At 39.0% G+C, this 15,523-nt stretch overlaps 1 protein-coding gene across 2 annotated transcripts in view; it reads left to right on the top strand.

The window, feature by feature from the left end:
• F8 (coagulation factor VIII) overlaps positions 1 to 15,523 on the top strand; it is a 150,698-nt gene that overhangs the window by 62,786 nt on the left and 72,389 nt on the right. For both annotated transcript variants that reach the window (XM_055338504.1, XM_055338503.1), the window contains 3 exons: positions 2,270 to 2,363; positions 8,037 to 8,251; positions 10,151 to 10,301. In XM_055338504.1, coding sequence (XP_055194479.1) covers positions 2,270 to 2,363; positions 8,037 to 8,251; positions 10,151 to 10,301 — 460 coding nt within the window. The remainder of the gene's footprint in view (positions 1 to 2,269; positions 2,364 to 8,036; positions 8,252 to 10,150; positions 10,302 to 15,523) is intronic.

Genomic DNA, 15,523 nt, shown 5'->3' with positions numbered 1-15,523 from the left:
ACTTATCCCAGGATATATGAACATTAAGACAATACATCATATTAATAAGATAAAAAACAAAAAGCATATGATTGTGTAATAGGTAGAGAAATACAGTTTGACAAAATCCACTACCCGTCCATGATGAAAAAAAGTCTGAACTAGCAACAGAAGACAAGGTCCTTAACTTAGTGAAGAACATCTAAGAAAATTTATTATATGGTGAAAGAGTGTTTTCCCCCTAAGATTGGGAAAAAAAATAAGTTTACTCTTGTCACTTCTATTTAATATTGTATTGGAAACCAGCACAGTAAGTAAAACGAACAAAACAAAAATACGAATTAGGAGTCACCTGGGTGGCTCAGTGGTTGGTCGTCTGCCTTCTGCCCAGGGCGTGATCCTGGAGACTCAGGATCAAGTCCCACATCGGGCTCCCTGCATGGAGCCTGCTTTGCCCTCTGCCTGTGTCTGCCTCTCCCTGTGTCTCTAATGAATAAATAAATAAAATCTTAAAAAAAAAAAACAGGAATTACAGGCATCGGATTGGAAAGGAAGAAATAATACTATCTTTATTTGCAGATGACATGATCTTATATGTAGAAAATAAGTAAGACATAATAAAAAGACATAAGAAATAGGGATTGCAAGGGACATCCTGATCCTAATAAAGATCTGCAGAAAACCTATAGTCACCATCATACTTATGGTGAAATTCAGAAATCCTCCTGTTACAGATCAGGATAAAATGCACCTGTATTTGTATTTTACTAAAAACCTTAGCCAGTGTTTTAGGGAGAAAAATAAAGCTTTCATATTGGAAAGAAATAAAACTGTTATTCTTTGAAGATTAAATAAATGGATGACACTTGATGAGAGCTAGATTTCTCATTGTTGGAGAGGGTCATAATATAATTAGGCTAGAATAAATCATGTGATTCTGGATTAGAGTTGGAGACATCAGTATGAATTTTTAGTATAGTGAGAAAGTACTCAGAAAAATAAAAGAGTGGGACAATGCCAAAGGAACATAGGAGCCAAGTGACAGAGCTGCTAATGGCTGCGATGGAAGAACTGGAGCAACAAAGTAAAGTAGTATTTGATTAATATCCATGAATCTTTACTGATGTAGAGAAATGATTAAGTAAATAAATGGAGAAGTAGAGATATTGCTCACATACAGAAGAGTTCTTTAAAAAGTATGTAGATATGTGATTCCTTTGAGGTTAGTTTTTCTGTTTTTTTTTGCATGTGGCTATCCGGCTGTTCCAGCAACATTTGCTGAAAAGATTATCTTTGCACCGTTTTATTGCCTTCTGATTCTTTGTCAAAAATTAGTTGATATTTGTGTGGCTCTCTATTCTGCTCCAAAAGGACGTTTTTAAAATGGAAGATGCTGCAAACTTATTGTTTACTAGAAAAAAGAGATGTTGGCATTAGATAGTAGTAATTTTCACATGCATGGAGGTGGGTAGATTTGACGGTGGGAGGGCAAGGAAGTTCCTTTCTTGGTGAAAACAGTAACACCTGAGAGTGAGAATCTGAATCAAAAATTAATCAACTAAGTAAGTAGGAAGGTGAATTTCTAGGAAAACCTAATATGATAGGTAGGTAGCTTCAGTGCTCATTTGAGATTTGTGATCACGAATTTTAAAAGGCTGATTGCAGAGCTACGTGATTTTTCTTGTATGTCATTCTGCTGCTTAAATGCAGACAACGAATATAGGCTGTTTAATGGGTTTTACCAAATGAGTGGATTTTAAGACAATAATGCAGGTGGAAGTTGGTTTTACATCCTCACATCATGGCCAAGCTCAGATCTGGAGACTGGGTTGGTGTGTCCAGTGTTCTTAACTGTTGCCTCCATGTTACTGCTCTTCATACTTCCTCATATGATCAGGTAACGCTGACTGCCACCCTTCCTCCTGGTCATGCCTCCTCATTCGGTGAGGATTTTATCACCTGCGTCACAGTTTTCCTCTTCACTCTTGCGGAATTCAGTGCCCAAATGGTGAAATAAAGCTGAGGGGAAACACTGTCCTCAGCAGACCTTCAAATTTCAATGAAGGTGAGAGGGTACAAGAAATACTTCCTGAAGCAATTGAAATAACTGTAAAGAAGTGGAAAGGGGCCTCGAGTAAAAAAGCAAAGTTGCTGCCTGAGCAATTTTATGGCAAGAACAAACCCCTGTGATACGAGCATAAGGCAGCTTTTGTTTTCTGGAAATAGGCCACACTTCCTGTTGATCCGAGTTGTTTTACGATTTGATCTTCTATTTCATTTATACTTTCAGATTATATTTAAGAATCAAGCCAGCCGGCCATATAACATCTACCCTCATGGGATCAATTATGTCACTCCTCTGCACACAGGGAGATTGCCAAAAGGTAAGTGTCACACCAATCTTATTAAGTCCTACTTACCTGTAGGTGTACATAAGGTCCCAGCCTCAATAGCACGGACATCGTAGTGGTCCTGACCCCAGCTGTTACGCACTGGATAGGCACATGTATCACCCCGCCACCCTGTATGCCAGCATTTCCATATGTATTGCATCTACACACTTTACACATAAAAAATGCTATAATTTTTGCTTTAAACAGGCATATCACAGTCTTTAGGTTTTTTTAAAAGACTTTATTTATATTTATTCATGAGAGAGGCAGACACACAGGCAGAGGGAGAAGCTGGCTCCCTCTGGGGAGCCCAACGTGGGACTCAATCCTGGGACTGGGAACACGCCCTGAGCCAAAGGCAGACACTCAACTGCTGAGCCACCCAGGCGTCCCACAGTCTTTACTTTTGAAGGTTAATTTTCCTAGATATACAACTCTGGGCTGAGAGTGTTTTTTATTCCCTTTAGCACTTTGAAAATATTGTTTTACAATCTTCTGGCCTTCATAATAGCTAAATTAACATTCCACTGAATTATTCTTCCCTCATACGTTACTTTTCCCTGGCTGTGATTTTCTTCATGTTTATCCTACTTGGGATTCAGTGATCTTCCTAGATTAGTTTTACAAATTGCAAAGATTGTGGTCATTATTCTTCAAAAGAATTTTCTACCCTATTCTCTGTCTCCTTTCCTGAGTCTCTAATTACATGAATGACATTTTGGTATTGTCCTACATGCCTTAATATTTTTATCAAATTATTTTCTTTCTCCATCTTGTCTGCAAAGTGGATAGATTCTGTTGACCTATCTTCAAGTTCACTGACCTCAAACTGGAACTTTTGAGTCACAGTATACATGTTTCTATTTTTAATAGATAGCCGCACTTTTGTCCCCAAATAAAGTTATAATTCATACTCCTACCACACATATATGAAAGTATAATTTCCCATATTATTGATATCTAGACATCGACAGTTTTTTTAAGACTATGTATTTATCTATTTGACAGAGAGAGCACAAGCAGGGGGAGCTGCAGAGTCAGAGGACAAGGAGAAGCAGACTCCCCGCTGAGCAGGGAACCTGACTCGGGGCTGTCCCAGGACCCTGGGGTCATGGCCTGGGCCAAAGGCAGATGCTTAACTGAATGAGCCACCCAGGTGCCCCTAGACATTGACCGTTTTTAAGAATCCTACCAATCTGGTGGGTGGAAAGCAGTACCTCAATGCTGTTTTGACTTTATTTTTGTTATTAGTTTTTAAATTTAGTTCCAGTATAGTTAACATACACTGTTATATTAGTTTCAGGTGTATGCTGTAGTGATTCAACACTTCCATAAGACCCTCCAGAGCTCATCAGGACAAGTGTCCTTATCTCTCCATCACCTATTTCCCACACTCCCCCCCACCTCCTCTCTGGTGAGCATCAGTGTGTTCTCCATAGTTAGAGTCTGTGTCTTGATTTGCCTCTCTCCCTCTTTTCCTTTGCTCGTTTGTTTCTTATATTCCACATATGAGTGAAGCCACATTGTATTTTTTTCTCTGACTGACATATTTCATTTAGCATTACACCCTCTAGCTCCATTCATGTCATTGTAAATGGCATGATTATTTCTTTTTATGCAGTGATATTCCATTGTGTGTGTGTGTGTGTGTGTGTGTGTGTGTGTGTGACATCTTCTTTATCCATTCATGTATTGATGGCCACTCGGGCTGCTTCCATAATTGGGCTATTGTAAATAATGCTGCAATAAACAAAAGGGTGCATGTATCTTTTTTTTTTAACTTTTTTTTTAATTTATGATAGTCACAGAGAGAGAAAGAGACATAGGCAGAGGGAGAAGCAGGCTCCATGCACCGGGAGCCCGACGTGGGATTCGATCCTGGGTCTCCGGGATCGAGCCCTGGGCCAAAGGCAGGCGCCAAACTGCTGCGCCACCCAGGGATCCCTGCATGTATCTTTTTGATTTAGTATTTTCATATTCTTTGGATAAATACTCAGTAATGGAATTACTGATCATATGGGAATCTCATTTTTAATTATTTAAGGAACCCCCATACTATTTTCCACAGTGGTTATGCCACTTTGCATTCCCACCAACAGTGCAAGAAGATTCCTTTTTCTCCACATCCTTGCCAGTCCTTGTTGTTTCTTGTGTTTTTGAGTTGAGTTTCAGGCAAGGGAAACAAAAGCAAAACAAAAACTATTGGGACTGGGGATCCCTGGGTGGCTCAGCAGTTTAGCACCTGCCTTTGGCCCAGGGCCTGATCCTGGAGTCCCAGGATCGAGTCTTACGTCAGGCTCCCTGCATGGAGCCTGCTTCTCCCTCTCCCACCTGTGTCTCCGCCTGTGTGTGTGTGTGTGTGTGTGTGTGTGCGCGCACGCGTGTGTGTCTCTCATGAATAAGTAAATAAAATCTTTTTAAAAACTATTGGGACTGCATTAAACTAAAAAACTTTTGCACAGGGAAAAAAACAGTCAACAAAACAAAAAGGCAACCTACTACTAAATGGGAGAAGATATTTGCAAATGACGTATGTGATAAAGTGTTAATGTCCAAAATATATAAAGAACTTATGCAACTCAACACCAAAAATATAAGCAATCCAATTAAAAAATGGCCAGAGAACGTGAAGACATTTTTTTTTAGATGATTCTTTTTTTTTTTTTTTTTTTATTTATGATAGTCACAGAGAGAGAGAGAGAGAGGCAGAGACACAGGCAGAGGAAGAAGCAGGCTCCATGCACCGGGAGCTCGATGTGGGATTCGATCCCGGGTCTCCAGGATCGCGCCCTGGGCCAAAGGCAGGCGCCAAACCGCTGCGCCACCCAGGGATCCCAAGACATTTTTTTCAAAGAATAGACCTCCAGAAAGCCAACAGACCCATGAAATGATGCTCCACATCACTAAACATCAGGAAAATGCAAATCAAAACCCAAGTGAGAAATCACCTTACACCTGTTAGAAGGCCTAAAATAAAAAGGAAGAGAAATAACAAGTGTTGGTGAGATGTGGAGAAAAAGGAACCTGCATATACTGTTGGTGGGGATGTAAATTGGTATAGCCACTATGAAAAACAGTATGGAGGTTCCTCAAAAAATTTAAGATTCAATTACCATATGATCCAATAATTCTAGTATTGAATATCTACCCAAAGAAAATGAAAACACTGATTTGAAAAGATACATGCACCTCTATGTTCATTGCAGCATATTTTAGATACCGCATCTCTTTATACAATATGTGAGTTGAAAGTCCAGTAAGCAGTCCCTTGGCATATATTCATGCCCGAAATTCTCATGATCAACTGGGTTACCAACTATAGCTTACTACTCTGGTTTTGAGGTCTATTTTTTAAGCACTTGAGATTTTTTCTTCATAGATTTTATTATAAACATTTAATAATATTATTATCTATTGTTTCTGTGTAATAGTGGACAGACCTGCTCATTTCAACTCTAACATGCTAGCAAAAATCTCCTGGACTGCCCTTTTTTAAAGATTTTATTTATTTATTCATAGAGACTCAGAGAGAGAGAGAGAGAGAGAGAGAGGCAGAGACACAAGCAGAGGGAGAAGCAGGCCCCATGCAGGGAGCCCGATGCGGGACTCCATCCCAGGTCCCCAGGATCATGCCCTGGACTGAGGGTGACACAAACCGCTGAGCCACCCAGGGCCACCCCTGACCTTTTTTTTGTACAAGAAATTTATAAGGCATTTAAAAACAATGTACCTTGAACAAAATTAAATGAATTACAGATTATCAAGATATAAACTTTTTATTCAGTTCTTATTTATTTAGTTCCTTTACGTTTTTATTTAAATTCCAGTTAGGATACAGTGCTATATTAGTGTCAGGTGCACAATATAGTGCTTCAACACGTCTATAAATCACCCTTTGCTCATCACAACAGGTGCCCTCCTTCGTCCCCATCACCTGTCTCACCCATTCCCCCCCTCCTCCCTTCTGGTCACCATCAGTGTGTTCTCCATAATTAAGAGTCTTTTTCTTGGTTTGCCTCTCTCTCTTTTTTTTTCCTTTGCTTGTTTTGTTTCTTAAATTCCACATATGAGAGAAATACCATATGGTATTTGTCTTTCTCTGACTTATTTCACTTAGCATAATACACTCTAATTCCATCCACGTTGCTGCAAATGGCAATATTTCATTCTTGTTGATAGCTGAGTAATATTCCATTTTATTTATACACACACACACACACACCATGTCTTCTTTATCCATTCATCTGTCAATGAGCATTTGGGCTCTTTCCCTATTTTGGCTGTTGAGGACATTGCTGCTATAAACATTGGGGTGCGTGTGCCCCTTCAAATCACTATGTCTGTATTCTTTGAGTAAATACCTACTAGTGCAGTTGCTGGCTTGTAGGGGAATTCTACTTTTAACTCTTTGAGGAACCTCCATATTGTTTTCAAGAGTGGCTGCAACAGTTTGCATAACCACCAACAGTGTAAGAGGGTTCCCCTTTCTCTGAAGCCTTGCCAACACCTGTTGTTTCTTGTGTTGTTGATTTTAACCACTCTGACAGGTATGAGGGATATCTCATTATAGTTTTGATTTATATTTCCCTGATGATAAGTGACAATGAGCATCTTTTCAGTGTCTGTCGGCCATCTAGCTGTCCTCTTTGGGAAAATATCTATTCATGTCTTCTGCTCATCTTTTGATTGGATGGTTTGTTTTTTGGGGGGGTGTTGATTGACTTTTATAAGGTCTATCAATTAGATACTAACAATTTATTGGAAATTTTATTTGCAAATATCTTCTCCCATTCCATAGGTTGCCTTTCAGTTTTGTTGACTATTTCCTTTGCTGTGCCGAAGCTTTTTATATTGATGAAGTCCCAATAGTTCATTTCTGCTTTTCTTTCCCTTGTCTCAGGAGACATATCTAATAAGAGGTTGCTATAGGTGACCTTAGAGGTTGCTGCCTGTGTTCTCCTCTAGGATTTTGATGGATTCCTATCTCACATTTAGGTCTTTAATCCATTTTGAATATCTTTGTGTCTGGTGTAAGAAAGTGGTACAGATTCATTCTTCTGCATGTGGCTGTCCAGTTTTCCCAACACCATTGTTGAAGAGATTGTCTTTTTTCCAGTGGATATTCCCTCCTGCTTTGTCAAAGATTAATTGACCATATAGTGGTGGGTTCATTTCTGGGTTTTCTATTCTGTTCCATTGATCTATATCTGTTTTTGTGCTGCTACCATACTGTTTTGATCCTTGTAGATTTGTAATATAACTTGAATCCCTCAACTTGCTTTTATTATAAAACAATTGTGTGAATCTTAAACTTATACTAGGTGCAAACTTAGTTCAATTTATTGACAAACTCCACATGTACACAGAAATTTGTAGGGCAGCTCGGGTGGCTCAGTGGTTTAGCGCCGCCTTTGGCCCAGGTCGTGATCCTGGGGTCCCGGGATTGAGTCCCACGTCAGGCTCCCTGCGTGGAGTCTGCTTCTCCCTCTGCCTGTGTCTCTACCTCTCTCTTTCTGTGTCTCTCATGAATAAATAATAAAATAAAATAAAATAAAATAAAATAAATAAATAAAATAAAATAAAAATTTGTAAAGCCCTTGAAATAACAACATGATTTACCAATATGTGGCTTGTTATACTCTAATCAAGATATTTTGTGGGTAGGTGTGAAACATTTGAAAGATATGCCAGTTCTGCCGGGAGAGATATTCAAGTATAAATGGACAGTGACCGTAGAAGATGGACCAACTAAATCAGATCCTCGGTGTCTGACCCGATATTACTCAAGCTTCATTAATCTGGAGAGAGATCTAGCTTCAGGACTCATTGGCCCTCTTCTCATCTGCTACAAAGAATCTGTAGATCAAAGAGGAAACCAGGTGAGTTCTCTTTTGAAGTTCTCGGTTTGATGGACTGATGATGCATATGAACTTCCAGATATTTCCTATACTCTCAGCATACATCCCCCTATAGCCTGCAGAAAATACAATAGCCTGCAGTATTGGCCAATAAAAGAAATGAGCTGGGTTTCTCACAGGTGTTATTGAATTTAGTTTAGTTTAATAAACTTGTCTGCTAGCTAGATAGGAGAGCATGGGCTCTAGAATATTTCTATAATACTCATTCCCAGTCTAAAATCTCACTTTCTGGGGGTGCCTGGCTGGCTCAGTTGAAAGAGCAATCTGACTTTTTATCCCAGGGTCATGAGTTTGAGCCCTTCATTGGGTGTAGAGATTACTTAGATAAATAAAAATTTTGTAAAGTTTAAACTTCCACTTTCTGTAGGTGATCTTGCTCATTTTTACATGCTGAACTATCACTCATTTTAGATGACGCACAGATCTATATCAAAGTGTAGACTTCTCCCCTCGACATCTCATCATGGGTGACTCAGAGACACCTCAAAATTAACATACCTGCAGTATCTAGCATGTAGTAGAAATTGAATAAATATTTGTTGAGCAAAATACAGGGAAAGATATAAAATATTTCAGAAATGCTTAGAATTTAGAGCACTTATACTGCTTTAAAAAATAAAGTTAAATTCTCTGAATAAGGAAAGCCTAAAGTTGGGATGTCTGGGTGGCTCAGTCGGTTAAGCATCCAACTCTTGATTTTGGCTCAGGTCCTGATCTCAGAGTCGTGAGATCAAGCCCCACATCAGGGTCTGTACTCAGTGCATAGTTTGCTTAGGATTCTGTCTCCCTCTCCCTCTATCACCCCCAACCCAATAAATAAATAAAACCCTTTCTTAAAAAAAGAAAAACCTAATGCTTCTCAAAAACTCATTGCTTAGATCAGAATAACTCATTGCCATATTGCTGAGGCTTGACTACATGTCAGTTTGGTTATTTATATTACATAGAATTTTTACTAGTCTGAAAACCTTTCCTTGGGTTTAGAGAGGAAAACACGTGAATTTGAAAACATGTGGCATGGAAACCCAAAAAGACATAAATTTGAGCAAGTATCTGTCCTGACAAATGTTTCCTAATTATAGTTTTTCTCAGCTTTTTGGAAGAGGACTGAATGTACCTCTATATTTTCCAATCTCTTCCCCTCAGCATTTTGGTTTCTGTAGTGCTAGGTTATGCAAAATGAAATTTATACATATTAATGAAGTTTATACATGAAGTTTTAACACATTCAATTAGTATGTGACTAATTCATAACTTCAGTTCATATACAAACTGCTCTTCTGAAAAGAACTTTAAACTTTTTAAACAGAAAACTTAAGATATTAGTGTTAGTTGACATCTTATGGTCCATTTTAACTTTGTTATTTGATTTCTGTTTTCTATTTTTAATTTTTTATAGATTGATTGCTTTGTGGAAAGGTACTTGCCAGATGGAAGTTTAGGAAAGGCATTAATCTTGCTTGACTTGAGTAACTTATTTAAGAAAAACACTGAATAATCACTTGCATCTTTAGAGAATGAGAATCCACTAATCTGAACGTGGGCGAAATGAGGTACAGACTGTACTAGAACCTCAGCAGGCATATAGCCTTAGGTCCAGAAGAAACTAAGTTTAGTGGGTCTAGTCACCCTCTTGCCCTGAGGATACATTTACTCTAAAGGTATTACCCACTGCTTGTAGCACCCACATACTCCCTGGCCCTGCTATGTACATAATAGTGAGCCTCGGGAGAAATTGGAATTGAACCAAAGGATTCAATACAGCTATATCACATGCGTGCCATCACTTCCATGTAGACTACTAATTCTTAAGGGACAATACTAATAGCATTTATTTCTTTCAATATGTATAATTAACAGATGATGTCAGACAAGAGAAATGTCATCCTGTTTTCTGTATTTGATGAGAATCGAAGCTGGTACCTCCCAGAGAATATGCAGCGCTTCCTCCCCAATGCAGATGTAGTGCAGCCCCATGACCCAGAGTTCCAACTCTCTAACATCATGCACAGTAAGTAAAGCAGCACTCAAATTCAGTGGGTAATGGATAAAAGAAAATTGAAGCCACCAAAACGATGTTCAGAAAGTGGATTAATTTATATGGCATGCAAGAGTCATAGTTTCTTAAAAATTGTGGGGCGCCTGGATGGCTCAGTCAGTAAAGTGCCTGCCTTCAGCTGAGATCATGGTCCTGGAGCCCTGGGATCGAGCCCTGCATCGGGCTCCCTGCTCAGCAAGGAACCTGCCTCTTTCTCTCTCCTCTCCCTCTATCTGCTGCTCCCCCTGCTTGTGTGCACACATGCTCTGTCTCTCGTCTATCTTTCTGTCAAATAAATAAATAAAATATTTTTTTTAAATTGCTACATGGGGATGCCTGGGTAGCTCAAGTCGGTTAAACATCCAACTCTTGGTTTCCGCTCAGGTCATGGTCTCAGAGTCCTGGGATCAAGCTCTTGTCAGGCTCTGCACTCAGCAGGGAATCTGCTTGGGATTTTTTCTCCCTCTCCATCTGCCCATTTCCCCACACTCTCACACACTCTCTCTAAAATAAATAAATCTTTTAAAATATTGTTATATATGAACATATACAATTTTATATAAATGCATAAAAATGATCATATAATGTATATATATTTTTTCTTGTAGAAGGCATCAAATATTGAGAGAACTTTATTTTTAAAGGATAAATCAGACACAACTTTCACTTACCCAAATATGCATAATCCATCATTAATATAAAATGTACTCAGGGTGCCTGGCTGGCCCAGTTGGTAGAATGTGCAACTCTTGATCTCAGGGTTGTAAGTTTGAGCCCCTCATTGAATGTAGATATTACTTAAAACTAAAATAAAAAAAATGTTAATGCACTTTTTTGGAAGAAACCTGGGTGGCTCAGTCAGTTAAACATCTGCCTTTGGCTCAGGTCATGATCTCAGGGTCTGGGGATTGAGCCCAGCATTGGCTCTACCATCAACAGGGAGTCTGCTTAAGTTTCTCTCTCTCTCTCTCTCTCTCTCTCTCTCTCTCTGTCTGTCTGTCTCCTTCTGCCCCCACTTTCTCTCAAATAAATAAAGTAAATCTTAAAAAAAATAAGACAGCAGTCATATAGGGTTTGGGCCCACCCTAACACCTCATTTTAATTAATTACTTATTTAAAAACCCTATGTCTAAGTACAGTCACATTCTGAGACACTAGAGGTTAGAACTTCAACATATGAACTTGGGCAGGAGCACAATTAAACCTATTACAAAATATATACACACAAATCAGAATGGTCAAAAATGTGATTAAAAAATTTCTTTTTTAAAAAAATTTCTTTCTCAGGGATGCTAGGGTGGCTCACTTGGTTAAGCATCCAACTCTTGGTTTTGGCTCAGGTCATGATCTCAGGGCCGTGAAATCAAGCCCCATGTTAGGCTCCCAGCTCAGTGCGGAGTCTATTTCAGTTTTTCCCTTTTATCTCTCTCTGCCCTTCCCTGCCCCCACAAAAATAAATAAATAAATCTTTCCAAAAAAATTCAATCTCACTACAGGAAAATGCAAAATAGAATACCCGTGCTATAACACTTTATACCTATCAGACTGGCAGAATTATAAGACAGCTATTACCAGTGGGCTTTTAAGTATGAGGGTATTCTTATTTAATGCTACTGCATAACTAGTACAGTATTTTGAAACCAATGTGATTGAAACCATTAAAACTAAAAATAATGCCATTTGGACTTCTGGTTCTGGTTAAGATGAAATAAGCACATGTTACCCTGTCTATCCCACTGAATGACAACAAATCTGTAACAGAATGCATGAAGCAGCTGAGAACTCTGAAAAGTAGTTGGCAGCGGGTAAATTGGGGAAGGAAACCAGAAGATTTAAAAGCATGCCTATTAAAGTGAAGACATGAAACCAAATATGACATGATTATCTGCATAGAAAACCTCAAGAACTCTACAAGAAAACTCCTAGAACTAGTAAGTGAGTTTAGCTTCATTGCAGAATGTGAGGTCAACATACCAAAGTCAGCCATATTTCTATATACCAACAGCAAACTATTGGAAACATAAATGACAAAAATACCATTTACAATAGCTCAAATAGGCACAAATCTAAAATGTAGAAAATCCATACACTGAAAATTGCCAGACATTGATGTAAGAAAATTTAAAAAACATACAATGTTGAAAGACTTACAATATTCCCAGATTGGAAGACTCAGTAAAGATGTCAGCCCTCCCCAAATAGATCTAAGGATTTAATGGAATTCTTAGTAAAATCTAAGTAAGATTTCTTATTTGATAGAGAAAAGCATATCATAAGATTTATATGGAAAGGCAAAGAAACTAGAATAAGCCAAAACAAGTTTGAAAAAGAAAAATTAAGTTGGAAGACTCATTTTACCTGATTTCCAGACTTACTATAAAGCTGCAGCGATCAAGATAGCAGTGTATTGACAAAAATCAGTGACATAGAATAGTGTAGAAATACACCCACATATACATGGCCTGTTGATCTTTGGCAAAGACAAAAACAATGCAATGGAGAAAGGGTTGTCTTTTCAACGAATAGTTCTAGAACAATTGGTCAACCATATACAAAAATATGAACCTTGACATAAACCTCACAGTTAAACAAAGATTAACTCAAAATGGATCATAGATCTAAATGTATAATGTAGAACCAAGACCTAGAGTTAGAAGACGACTTCTGATAAATGACATTAAAATCAACATCCAGGGGCGCCGGGTGGCACAGTGGGTTCAGTGTCTGCCTTCGGCTCAGGTCATGATCCCAGGGTCCTGGAATGGAGCCCCACATCATGATCTCTGTTTGGGGTGGGGGAACCTGCTTCTCCCTCTCCGTCTGCTGCTCCCCCTGCTTGTGCTCTCTCACTCTCTGTCAAATAAATAAAATCTTTTTAAAAAATCCGTAGAAGGGAAATATTGATAAATTGAATTTCATCAAAATAAAAAACCTGGCTCTACAAAAGATACTGTTAAAGAGAATGAAAAGAGAAGCTACAGATCAGTGGAAAGTATTTGCAAATCACAGATCAGAATGGTCATGGTCAGCAGTAAAAAAACCAAACAATCAAACAAACAAACAAAAAAGAAACTTAAAAATGGGCAAAAGATTTGAAGAGACACATCACCAAAGAAGATATATGGAATGTAAATAAGTACCTGAAAGAATACTCAACATCATTAGATATTAAGGACATGCATATTAAAACCTGAGTGCGGGCAGCCCGGGTGGCTCAGCGGTTTAGCGCCTGCCTTCAGCCCAGGGCGTAATCCCGGAATCCCAGGATCGAGTCCCACGTCGGGCTCCCTGCATGGAGCCTGCTTCTCCCTCTGCCTGTGTCTCTGCCTCTCTCTCTCTCTCTCTCTCTCTCTCTCTCTCTCTCTCTCTCTCTTTCTCTCTGTGGGTCTCTCACGAATAAATAAATAAAATCTTAAAAAATTAAAAAATAACACCTGAATGAGGGGGCACCTGGGTGGCTCAGCATTTAAGTGTCTGACTCTTAATCTCCGCTGTGTCTCGATTTCAGGGTCATGAGTTCATGCCCTATATTGGGCTCCATGCTTGGCATGGAGACTACTTAAAAAAAGCCTCAGTGAGAGGCTAATTTAATAGCTGAAATAAAACATACAATATTAAATATGCTAGCAAGAGTCCAGAGCAACAGGAGCCTTCGCACTGCTGGTGGGAATGTGCAGTAGTATAGTCACTCTGGGAGACAGTCTGGCAGTTTCTTATGAAGTCAAACATCGGGGCACCCGGTGGCTCAGTGGGTTAAGCATTTGCCTTCGGCTCAGGTCATGATCCCAGAGTCTTGCGATTGAGCCCCGCATCGAGCTCCCTGCTCTGAGGGGAGCTTGCTTCTCCCTCTCCCTCTGCCTGCCACTCCCCCTGCTTGTGCTCAAGCTCTCTCTCTCTCTCTCTGTCAAATAAATAAATAAAACCTTTACAAAAATAAAATGAAACATGTACTTAGCCTATAGTCCAGCAGTACACCTCCTGGATATTTTCCCTAGAAAAATGAAAACTTAGGTTCACATAAAAACCTGCCCATGAATATTTCTAGATGTCCTATACATAATTGCTAAAACTTGGAGAACTTGAGCCTTGGGTCAGGGGTGCCCCAGAAGCACTCCCCCTGTGGGCATGCAGCCCACCCTTAGAGCAGCGCCAGGAAAGAGAGCCATTTCCAACTAGAAGTTTGTGCCCTTTGACCAACATCTACCCATTTCCCGCATCCCCCACCCCGGCCACCACCTATTCTACTCTGGTTGTATGAGTTCAGCCTTTTTCGATTCCACTTACAGTGTTTGGCTTTCTCTGATTTATTTCACTGATGGTCACATTTCCCTGATGGTTAATGCAGAGCACCTTTTCATGTACCTGTTGACTAATTGTATGTCTTTGGAAAAATTTATATTCAGTTCCTCTGCCCATTTTATAAATCAGATTTGTTTGATATGGAATTATATGAGTTCTCTATATATCTTGGATATTAACCCCTTATCAGATAAATGATTAGCAAATTTTTTCTCCTATTCCTTAGGTTGCTTTTTCATGGTGTTTATTGTTTTTTTTTTTAGTTGTGAGAAGCTTTTTAGTTTGATATAACTCTACTTACTAATTTTTCTTTTGTTGCTTTTGCTTTTCGTGTAATATCCAAAAAATCACTGCCAAAACCAATGTCAAAGAGCTTTTTCCCTATGTTTTCTAGGGACTTTACAGTTTCAGGTCTTTTGTTTAAGTCTTTAATCCATTTCAAGTTAATTTCTGTGTGTGGTGTAATGTAAGGGTTCAATTTCATTCCTCTCCATGTGGTTATCCAGTTTTCCCAACACCATTTATTGAAGATACTACCGTTTCCTCATTGAGTATTCTTAACAATTTTTTTTGAAGATTTTATTTAGGAGCCTGGGATCATGACCTGAGCCAAAGGCAGAGCTTAACTGACTGAGCCACCCAGGTGCCCACCTCATTGAGTATTCTTAACTACATTGTCAAATATTAGTTGACCATATAGTTAAGGATCTACTTCCGGGCTCTTGCTTCTGCTTCATTAGTCTATAGGTCTATTTTTATGCCAGTACTGTATTGCTTTAATTACTACAGCTTTGTAACATAGCTTGAAATCATGAAATGTGATGCCTCCAACTTTGTTCTTTTTCAAGATTGCTTTGGCTATTCAGGGTCTTTTGTGGTTCCCTATCAATAGACAT

The sequence above is a fragment of the Nyctereutes procyonoides genome, unplaced genomic scaffold (assembly GCF_905146905.1).
Source record: "Nyctereutes procyonoides isolate TBG_1078 unplaced genomic scaffold, NYPRO_anot_genome, whole genome shotgun sequence".
NCBI lineage: Eukaryota > Metazoa > Chordata > Mammalia > Carnivora > Canidae > Nyctereutes > Nyctereutes procyonoides.
This window is presented reverse-complemented; position numbering and strand designations above follow the sequence as displayed.